Source organism: Colobus angolensis, unplaced genomic scaffold (genome assembly GCF_000951035.1).
Source record: "Colobus angolensis palliatus isolate OR3802 unplaced genomic scaffold, Cang.pa_1.0 Scaffold356, whole genome shotgun sequence".
NCBI lineage: Eukaryota > Metazoa > Chordata > Mammalia > Primates > Cercopithecidae > Colobus > Colobus angolensis.
The window spans coordinates 1,074,617-1,085,714 of NW_012116888.1; the positions used below are offsets into that span (position 1 = coordinate 1,074,617).

General features: G+C 38.9%; 1 protein-coding gene across 1 annotated transcript in view; it reads left to right on the top strand.

The window, feature by feature from the left end:
• The window catches only part of ANAPC1 (anaphase promoting complex subunit 1), a 126,337-nt gene that overhangs the window by 28,579 nt on the left and 86,660 nt on the right, over positions 1-11,098 (top strand). Inside the window, exons 11-15 of the mRNA XM_011953099.1 lie at positions 586-681; positions 2,101-2,191; positions 2,310-2,375; positions 8,677-8,811; positions 9,636-9,738. Of these exons, the coding sequence (XP_011808489.1) occupies positions 586-681; positions 2,101-2,191; positions 2,310-2,375; positions 8,677-8,811; positions 9,636-9,738 (491 nt within the window). The remainder of the gene's footprint in view (positions 1-585; positions 682-2,100; positions 2,192-2,309; positions 2,376-8,676; positions 8,812-9,635; positions 9,739-11,098) is intronic.

The window sequence follows — 11,098 nt, forward strand, 5'->3', positions numbered from 1 at the left end:
TCAGTAATTGTTAAATTTATTGTAGATTTCCCCAACAAAGCTGTCTAATGAGCTCATAATCAAAGAACTGAAAGGATCTTAGAACATAATCAAAGAACTGAAAAGATCATGAAGTTTAATTCTTAGAAATGTTTGTGTCTTCAAAATTATTGCTTGACCTAAGTAGTTTTTAGATTTCTTGCAGAATATTTTCGAAGACTTTTTTTTTTTTTTTTTTTTTGAGATGGAGTCTTGCTCTGTTGCCCAGGCTGGAGTGCAGTGGCATGATCTCGGCTCACTGCAAGCCCTGCCTCGTGGGTTCACACCATTCTCCCATTCTCCTTCCTCAGCCTCCAGAGTAGCTGGGACCACAGGCGCCTGCCACCATGCCTTGCTAATTTATTTTGTATTTTTAGTAGAGACAGGGTTTCACCGTGTTAGCCAGTATAGTCTGGATCTCCTGACCTCATGATCCCCCTGCCTTGGCCTTCCAAGGTGCTGGGGTTACAGGCGTGAGCCACCACACCCGGCCTCAAAGACTTTTAGTAGTTACTGTGGTAGATTCTTGGACCTGTGCTGACAGTTACTTTATTAATGTATCTATAGAGAGAAAAATTCACAAGCCTCAAAAGTGTTTATTACATCTGACCTATGCGGACAAAAGTTCCTGTGCTTTTTAGTGGAGTCCCAGCTCCAGTTACGGTAAGTGTGTGTGTTTCCCATTGTTTCTGTGTAAATAACTCAGCACTGCTTTTTCTTTTTCCTTTCTTTCCTTTTTTTTGGCTAAGTAGTTTTATTTAGAAATAATTTACATGTCATAAAATTAACGTGTTTTAACTGTACAAATAAATGATTTTTAGTAAATTACAGTGTTACACAACCATCACCACAACCCCAATTTTACAAGATTTATATCACCATACAAAGATTTCCTTGTGCTTGTTTGCAGTCAGTCTTATTCGCATTTCCAGCGTCAGGCAACCATGCTAGGCTTCTGCCTTTATAGATTAGTTTCTTCTGGACATTTATATATATATAATGTATGTACACACAGTGTCTGTAGCTTTTTGTGTTTAGCTTTCACTTAGCGTGATGTTTTTAGGATCCACCATTTAGTAACATGTACCATTATTTCTTACCTATTGCTATGTAATAGTCTATTGTATAGATCTACCATGTTTTGTTTATCTGTTCATCAGTTGATGGACTTTTGGTTTATTTCCACCTCTTGACTACTGAGAATTATGACAGTATGAACAGTTGAGCAAAAATCTTGAGCAAATATGTGGACATATGTGATTTTATTTTTCTTGAGTAAATACTTAGGATTGGGTCATTGGGTTGAATGGTAAATTCATGTTTAACTTTTTAAGAAATCACCAAACTGTTTTCCAAATAGCCTGTATCATTTTATATTCCCACCAGCAAAATACGAAGGTTAATGTCTCTATCCTTGACAGGATTGGATATCATCACACTCTTTGATTGTAGCTATTTTCTAGTGGTTGTGAAGTGGCTTTAATTTGCCTTTCTCTAATGCATTCTGATGTTGATCATCTCATGAAGTTATTAGCCATTCATTTATCTTCTTAGGTAAAATATCTATTCAGATCTTTTGCCATTTATTTACCTTCATATTTTGAAGTACGATAGATCACAGCAAGTTACAAAATAGTAAATAAGTCCTGTGTACCTTGCATTCTTTTTCCCTCATAGGTAACCTCTTATATAACTATATAATACATTATCATAACCAGGAAATAGATGATCTACACACTTTATTTCAAATTTCATCAATTTGACATGTGCTCATTTATGTGTATATATGGTTCTATGCAGTTTTTTCACATGTGTAGATGTGTGTAAATACCACCACCATCAAGATACAAAACATCTTTATCTCTCTTATGTTAACTCCTTATAGTCACATACACCATTACCCACCAATCCTGGCAACCACTAATTCTCCATGTTGATAATTTGACATTTGTGAATGTTGCATAAATGGGCTCATACAGTTATATAAACTTTTGAGATTGTCTTTTTCTGTTCAGCATAATACTTTTAATACCCATACAGGTTGTTACATATATCAAGTTTCTTTTTTATTTTATTATTTAGCTGTGTAAAGTTTCAAGAGAGTAATGATAAAACCCAGCTCATCTTTGGTTCAGTGACCAACATACCAGCAAAGGATGCAGCACCAGTGGAGGTAATGTAGGCACATTTGAGAAGTTGAAAATTATTATGCCTCATCAGATTTTTCAGTCAAAAAATCTGTTAATTTGCTCAGATTGGGAAATTAATTTTTTGTCTTTTTTCTTTTTTAGAAAATAGACACCATGCTGGTCTTGGAAGGCAGTGGAAACCTGGTGCTATACACAGGAGTGGTTCGGGTAAGCAAAAAATAGCACTCCATGCATTTAGTAGGACTTCAGACTGCCTCTATGAATATTTTTAATGTTACTTTAGATTGATATTTTAAATTTGTTATGTTCCTGCCTGCACAATTTGGCAGAAGATTTTTGTTAATAATTCTCAGTGAAGCTTCCCATTCAGGTGGGTCCTAATTTGGAGGGTTATGGCTCACTGCTATTAAATGCATTGGCACTGTAAACCTGTCACAGATGGGAAACCTTCAGTGAGTATAGGTAGATTTTTTTTTTTAAAGTTAAACTAGTTTTGAAATTGAAGCATGGGTACCTTTGGTAAGTACTAAAGTTCTGGTAAAGTTTCATTATATTAAATGTGGTATATGCTAGCTGTATTTTTTTTAACATTTGTGAAATATACACAGAGAATGTACATTTTACAAATTTAAATTATGAAATTTAAATACACACATACAATTTGAATAGTAATGAAGTGAATATTCATATACCCAGTATGCTGGCTGAGAAATAGAATATTGCCAGTATCCTTATTTTTATTATGTTCTTTCTGATTGCGTGCCATCTTCCCCTGCCCTCGAGATAGAAGAATCCTGATTTTGTGATAAATCAGTTGTTCATATTACTAGTTTTTACAGTTATGTATGTATCACTAAAAGATGCATTATTTAGTTTTCCTTGTTTTTGAATTTTTATGTAGAAAAGATATTGTGGATTCTCCTCTGATGTACTTATTTTGCTCAACATTATATTTGTTTTAGATTTGTCTGTGTTGATGCGTAGTGTTGTTTACTCATTCAGTGTTATGTATATATTTAATAGTGTTCCATTGTACCTCGTTTTGTGCTTTGTTTTATTGTACTTCACAGATACTGCATATTGTTTTTACAGATTGAAGGTTTGTGGCAACTTTGTGTTGAGCAAGTCTGTTGGTCCCAGTTTTCCAGCAACATGTGCTCATTTTGTGTCTCTGTTTCATATTTTGATAATTCTTGCATTATTTCAAACTTTTTTGTTATTAGTTTATCTGTTATGATGATCTGTGATCAGTGGTCTTTGATGTTACTATGTGAATTGTTTTGGGGCACCATGAACTGTACCCATATAAGATGAGGAACTTAATTGATAAATGTTTTGTGTGGTCTGCCTGATCATTTGACGCCTTTCCTGTCTCTGTCCCTCTCCTTCTGTCTCCCTATATCCTGAGACAAAACAATATTGCAATTAGACTAATTGGCCAGGCGCGGTGGCTCACGCCTGTAATCCCAGCACTTTGGGAGGCCGAGGCGGGTGGATCACGAGGTCAGGAGATTGAGACCATCCTGGCTGACACGGTGAAACACCGTCTCTATTAAAACATACAAAAAATGAGGGCCGGGTGCGATGGCTCAAGCCTGTAATCCCAGCACTTTGGGAGGCCGAGACGGGCGGATCACGAGGTCAGGAGATTGAGACCATCCTGGCTAACATGGTGAAACCCTGTCTCTACTAAAAATACAAAAAATTAGCTGGGTGAGGTGGCGGGCGCCTCTGGTCCCAGCTACTCAGGAGGCTGAGGCGGGAGAATGGCGTGAACCCGGGAGGCGGAGGTTGCAGTGAGCTGAGATCCGGCCACTGCACTCCAGCCTGGGTAACAGAGCAAGACTCCGTCTCAAAAAACAAAACAAAACAAAAACAAAAACAAAAAATTAGCTGGGCTGGTGACGGGTGCCTGTAGTCCCAGCTACTTGGGAGGCTAAGGCAAGAGAATGACCTGAACCCGGGAGGTGGAGGTTGCAGTGAGCTGAGATCGTGCCACTGCACTCCAGCCTAGGCGACAGAGCCAAACTCTGTCTCAAAAAAAAAAAAAAGGAATTAGACTAATTAGTAACCCTGTAATGGCCTCTAAGTTTTCAAATGAAGGGAAAAATCACAAGTTTCTCACTTTAAATCAAAAACTAGAAATGATTAAGCTTAGTGAGGAAGGCATGTTGAAAGCCGAGATAGGTTGAGAGACAGACCACTTGTGCGCGAGAGCCAACTTGTTCATGCAAAGGAAAAGCTCTTGAAGGAAATTAAAAGTGCTATTTCAGTGAACATGGCAACTGACAAAGCGAAGCAGCCTTTTCACTGATATGAAGAAAGTTTCAGTGTCTGGACAGAAGATCAAACAAGCCATAACATTCTCTTATGCTGAAGTTGAATCCACAGCAAGACCGTAACTCTCTTCAATTCTGTGATGGCCGAGAAAGGTGAAGAAGATGCAAATGAAAAGTTGTAAGCTAACAGAGATTGATTCTTGAGGTTTAAGGAAAAAAGCCCTCCCCATAACACAAAAGTGCAAGGTGAAGCAGCATGTGCTGATGTAGAAGCTGCTAAGATAATTGACGCAGGTGGCTACACTAAACAGATTTTCAGTGTGGATGCAACAGCTTTCTTTTGGAAGAAGATGCCATCTAGGACTTTAATAACCTGAGAGAAGTTAGTCCCTGGCTTCAAAGGACAGCCTTACCCTCTTGTTAGGGGCTAATGCAGCTGGTGACTTTAAGATGAAGCCAGTGCTCATGTACCATTCCAAAAATGTTAGGGCCCTTAAGAATTAGGCCAAGTCTGCTCTGGCTGGGCTCTATAAATGGAGCAACAAAGACTGGATGGCAGCACGCCTGTTTATAGCATGGTTTACTGAATATGTGAAGCCCACTGTTGAGACTATTGTTCAGAAAAAAGATTCCTTTCAAAATATTACCGCTCATTGATAGTGCACCTGGTCATCTAAGATCTCTGAGGGAGATGTACAGGAGATGAATGTTGTTTTCATGCCTGCTGACACATCTGTTCTGCAGCCTGTGAAGGAGTAATTTTGACTTTCAAGTCTTACTATGAAATACATTATTTAACTAGAACTGCCATAGATAGTGATTCCTTTAAGGGGTCTGGCAAAGTCCATTGAAAACCTTCTGAGCTGGGTTCAGTGGCTCACGCCTGTAATCCCAGCACTTTGGGAGGCTGAGGGAGGCAGATCACAAGGTCAGGAGATTGAGACCATCCTGGCTAACAGTGAAACCCTGTCTCTACTAAAAATACAAAAAATTAGCCGGGGGTAGTGGTGGAAGCCTATATATAGTCCCAGCTACTTGGGAGGCTGAGGTAGGAGAATGGCGTGAACCCGGGAGGCGGAGCTTGCGGTGAGCCAAGATCACGCCACGGCACTCCAGCCTGGGTGACAGAGGGAGACTCCGTCTCAAAAAAAAATAATAAATAAAACCTTCTGGAAAGGATTCACCTTTCTAGATGCCGTTAAGAATCTTCGTGATTCATGGGAGGAGGACAAAATATCAACAGAAACAGGAATTTGGAAGAAGTTGATTCCCACCCTCATGGATGACTTTGAGGGGCTCAAAACTTCAGTGGAGGAAGTCACTGCAGATGTGGTGGAAATAGCAAGATAATTAGAAGTAGAGCCTTAAGATGTGACTGAACTGACAAAATCTTATGATTAAACCTGAACAGAGTTGCCAAACTTGAACAGAATTGCCAGAATCTTATGATCAAACTTGAAGAGTTACTTCTTCTGGATGAGCAAAGAAAGTGGGAATATACAGAAAAAAAATATTAAATGGCAGATTTAAATCCCACTAGGCCACTAATTAAATACAATGGTCTAACACAAATAACAGAGACTAGCAGAAGGGATTAGAAAATACAGCCCAACTATATATGTTGGTTATAAGAAGCTTTCTTCAAATGTAATGACATAGGTAAGTTAAAGGATGGAAAAAAGCTATTATGCAAACAATAATCAAAAGATAGCTGGAGTCGCTATGTGGGAAAAAAAAATGACCAGGAACAAAGAGAGACTTTAGTTAAAGGGCCAAATCACCAAGAAGGCACCCTTGAATATTTTATAAATATCTGTTCATTCCCTTTGGTTGATAATGTTGTTCATGTCCTCTCCATCCTTGGCAATTTCTTTTCTTTTTTTTTGATACAGTGTCTCGCTCTGTCACTCACGCTGGAGTGCAGTGGTCAGATCACAGCTTACTGTACCCATGACCTTGTGACTCATGCAATCCTCCCACCTCAGCCTCTCAAAGTGCTGGGATATTACAGACATGGGCCACCGCACCCAGCCTGGCAGACTTTTTATGTAGGAGTTCAGACAAGTATCTTAGCCTCTATGGGCCACACGCAGTCTCTGTTACATGTTTGTCTTTTGTTTTTTTTTCCTTAACCATTTAAGTACGTAAAACCTATTCTTAGCTCACAGACTGTACAGAAACAGGATACAAGCCAGATTTGGTCATGGAACATAGTTTGCTGACCAAGGAAATAAATAGATGCAGAGAAATCATTTGATGAAATCAAATATCTGTGATAAAAAAAAATTCTCAGCAAACTAGAAATAGAAGGGGACTTCCTCAAATAGATGAGGGACATTCAAAATTTTCACTGTGCCTCCCGGTGAGGAGGAAGGGAGGGCCATGACTTTTTTTCTTGGTGTTTGCAAAGAGTAGGGCAGGTATAGTGAAAAGTTTCTATCCTGATTGGACACTCTTTTCCCAACACTTTGGCTGGAAAGAGTAGAGTTTCTTAGGGCCTGTTTTGTCTGTGAACATTGGAATGTCTGTGTTGCAGACACTTTGAAAGCCTGAGGCCTGGTTATGTAAGGAGTCAAAAAAACCAAAAACCTAGGGAATTCATCATTAGGTCATTCCTGGGTCTCAGGTTACTAGCCAGTTGGTCTTCTTTTCTTTACTTCTTCAGAATCTTCTGTTAGTTACATTATAAATTTTATTCAGTTTTTTTTTTTTCTTTTTGGTGATTAATGGGGGAAATAGCATGATATGTGCTTATCCCATCTTTTCATAAATTAGGGGTTTGAGATAGCTTTTAAAAAATTGTGCATAACTAGTTCTCACTGTTACTTCTGTTTTTTAAGCCTAAGGATTTTATTGGTGCAACTCCTATTATTTTGTTAGCTTTTGAGTAGTGTATTAACATGAATATGTATATTGTTAAGATCTCATTTTAGTTCTGAGCATCTCCTTTTTAGTCTTATCACGTTTTCAGCCTGTAGAGATGTGAATTTCTGTTTTTCCTAAGTACCCTACAGATAGCCAAAATAAGGAGTGGTTAGCATAAATCGTCAACTCATTCTTTTTTTTTTTTTTGAGATGGAGTTTCGCTCTTGTTGCCCACGCTGGAGTGCAATGGCACAGTCTCGTCTCACTGCAACCTCTGCCTCCTGGGTTCAAGCAGTTCTCGTGCCTCAGCCTCCCAAGTAGCTGGGACTACAGGTGTATGCCACCACACCCAGCTAATTTTTGTATTTTTAGTAGAGATGGGATTTCACCATGTTGGCCAGGCTGGTCTCGGACTCCTGACCTCGGGCGATCCACCTACCTCGGCCTCCCGAAGTGCTGGGATTACAGGCATGTGCACCGTGCCCTGCCGACTCATTTTTTTTAAGATCAAAGAATTTATTCTAATTTATATAGAGTATTTTTGAGGAAGAAATAATTGAGAGTTTATTATTGAAGACAGATTGTGTGCTGGAGAGCAATTTGAATTAGGTTGGATTTAATTTCTTGAGCATTACCTGACCTTATTTTTTAAGCCCCTGGGGGATAATTGGTGCTCTTTCTCTCAAGGTTTGAGACTTCTAAGATTGTTGTTGCCTGTAGTCTCTGAAAGCTTAGTGTTCTTACTGTCTCTATGACCAAAAGGTAGAAGAGTGCATAGTGTACAGATTTTTATAGAATGTGTTGACTATATTAACATTCCCCTCCTTGCCTGCAAAAAAAAAGTCTTCAGTAATGAAGAGAAGGAATCCAACCAAGAGAAGTTATACCAAGTTGTGGGAGACCTAGGTGGGCAGATCGCTTCAGCCCAGAAGTTCAAGACCAGCCTGCGTAACATGGTGAAACCCTGTCTCTACCAAAAAATACAAAATTAACCAAGTGTAGTGACATGTGCCTGTAGTTACAGCTACTCTGGAGGCTGAGGTGGGAGGATCACTTGAGCCTGGTAGGTTGAGGCTGCGGTGAGCTGAGATCATGCCACTGTACTCCAGCCAGGGTGAAAGAGTGAGATCTTGTTTAAAAAAAACAAAAACAAAAACAAAACCCAAAATTATACCAAAATATTTGCAATTGGATGGTGGAGTTGGATAGATTATTGACATTTGAATTGTTTCTTTGTTGTGTTTGGTGAGCATAAACTTAGAAATATCAAAAGAAATATATGTTTACATTCCTTAACATTTTATTTAAGGATATGATGCATTAAAAGCAATATTTTTTTTCCCACATGTTTTTATTGCTTAAAGGTAGGAAAGGTTTTTATTCCTGGACTGCCAGCTCCTTCTCTGACGATGTCCAACACAATGCCTCGGCCCAGTACTCCACTTGATGGCGTTAGTACTCCAAAGCCGCTTAGTAAACTCCTTGGATCATTGGATGAGGTAAGAAATGGACTAGGTGTTGTCAGAAAGTTAACATTTTTTAAAGAAGTTTGGTCAAATATTAGTTCTTTCCATGGTTAACTTAATTTTAGTTAGTACTTGGAGAATAAATGTTTTCAAACAGAAGTGATTCAGTTAACATACATTGACCTCCCTCGTTATGTGTGTGATACTTTTTGAAGGTGCTGGAGAGATGGAAATGATACATTCTTTTCCATCCAGGGATCTCACAATTGTGTGGAGTTGATGTACTGTCTGCATAAGAAATTAGAATTTAAGAAAAACTCATGACTTACGAATGAGGAAAAGAGAGTACCGTCGTTGATTGACTGATGGGAAGATAACATCCAATGGGAGGACATGGCAAAATGAAAGCCTCATCTCTGAGGCTGTCAGTCTTGGTTTGGACTTTGGGGATGAGTAGGATATCTGTAGGTAGAAAGGAACATTCAGGGCAAGGAGGAATCACACAGGCACAGGCAGGAAGGCCAGATAATGCGGAACATTTTTTAATGGATATTTGTATCTTCATCTCCTAATCATTAGTTAAGGACTCAATAAATCTGTAGAAAAAATACTTATAAAAGTACAGGTAGGGTGTGGCAGGATAGAGTTTGGATAACAATAATCTTTTTTGAGCATTTTCTATGTGCTAGGCATTGTTCTCAGTGCTTTATTAGTATTATTTCCTTAGAACAATTTTATTGAGAAGATACTACTATGAATCTTTTTTTTTTTTTTTAAACAAATGAGAGGTTACAAATGAAATAAACCTAATAAGTGGTAAAACTAGGATTTATACTCTTACTAATGTGCTCTTAAAGGAAGAAAGGATGAAAGGTGGTTTTATTCTGAATGCAATTGCCAGGGCCTTACAGGATTTTGAGAAAGGAGTTACGAGGTTTTGGATCCTTGTTGTAGATAGGTGTATTTTGGGATTAAAGATAAGGAGACCAGTTAGCCTCCAAATGAGGTTGTCTGTGTCAGTGTAAGAAGTATGAAGAGGGTCTGAGTATGTGTGGAAAGGAGGGAATAACATGAGAGGCCTTGAGACGTAGAAATGAGTTTGACAGCTGATTGGTTTTGTGCTCCTGGGCTGGGGAAAGGTGATGTGACATGAGGCTCCGAATTCTCTGAATGACCTGGGAAGGTACCTGGATTTACCAAGTTAGGAAGCCTGGAGAAAAGTGGTTTGTATTTAAAGAACATGTGAGTGTGGATGTTTAGGGACAGTTCAAAGGGAAGGTTATCGTCATCAATTGTATTCAATAATGTCTATGTCTTCATTAAATTTTTAAACATGTGCAACATTGAATTTTTTCCTTCACACCAGCACATTTGCAGAACATTCAAAGGGGAACTGGAGAAGTGTCAGAGTGTTTTGTGTGATTCGGAAGAATTTCTTTTATAATGGAAAATGGTTTCCAACTTCTTTAGAATTCTATAAGCCTGGTAACAATTAGTGCCTTTTTGATAGGTGTAAGGTCATGGAAATAATAGTCTAACACATTGGCTGATAGCTTTTCCACTTCTCTGGAAGATTTTGCTAGTAGACTTAGAGCCAGGACCAGTAGAACTGAATTTTTCGTGGTGACTTTTAGAGTAGAATCTGGAATAGAATAAATACATCTTAGTCTTGATTGTCAGTGTTGACAAGATATTCACTTAGAGATATATAAATTGAATTAAAGGAGTCAAAAAAGGATCAGTGGTCATGACTGGAGATTAAGATTGGAAGGATCTGCATGTAGATAGTAACTAAGATTATTTAAATTTTTTGTTTGCATATCTGCAGTAAAGCAAATACATGCTGTTCCTGTATTTTTGAGTAAATAATTGCCTATAAGGGAAATGCCACGAAATACTGGTCTCATTTGTTTGCTTTTTCATTATTGTCCTTTCTTCCTGGGCTCTTAGTGCCTCAGCTGCCTCAAATCACAGTTTAGTTTAGTTTAGTTTTTTTTTTGAGATGGAGTCTTGCTCTGTCGCCCAGGCTGGAGTATAGTGGTGCAATCTCACTGCACTGCAACCTCCACCTCCTGGGTTCAAGCAATTCTCCTACCTCAGCCTCCCATATAGCTGGGACAGGCACCTGCCACCATGCCTGGCTAAATTTTGTATTTTTAGTGGAGATGGGGTTTCACCATGTTGGCCAGGCTGGTCTTGAACTCTTGACCTCAAGTGATCCACCCGCCTCAGCCTCCCAAAGTGCTGGGATTATAGGCATGAGCCACCGTGCCCGGCCCACAGTTTAGTCTTTAGCCCTGTAAGGTTGCTAACGGGGCTG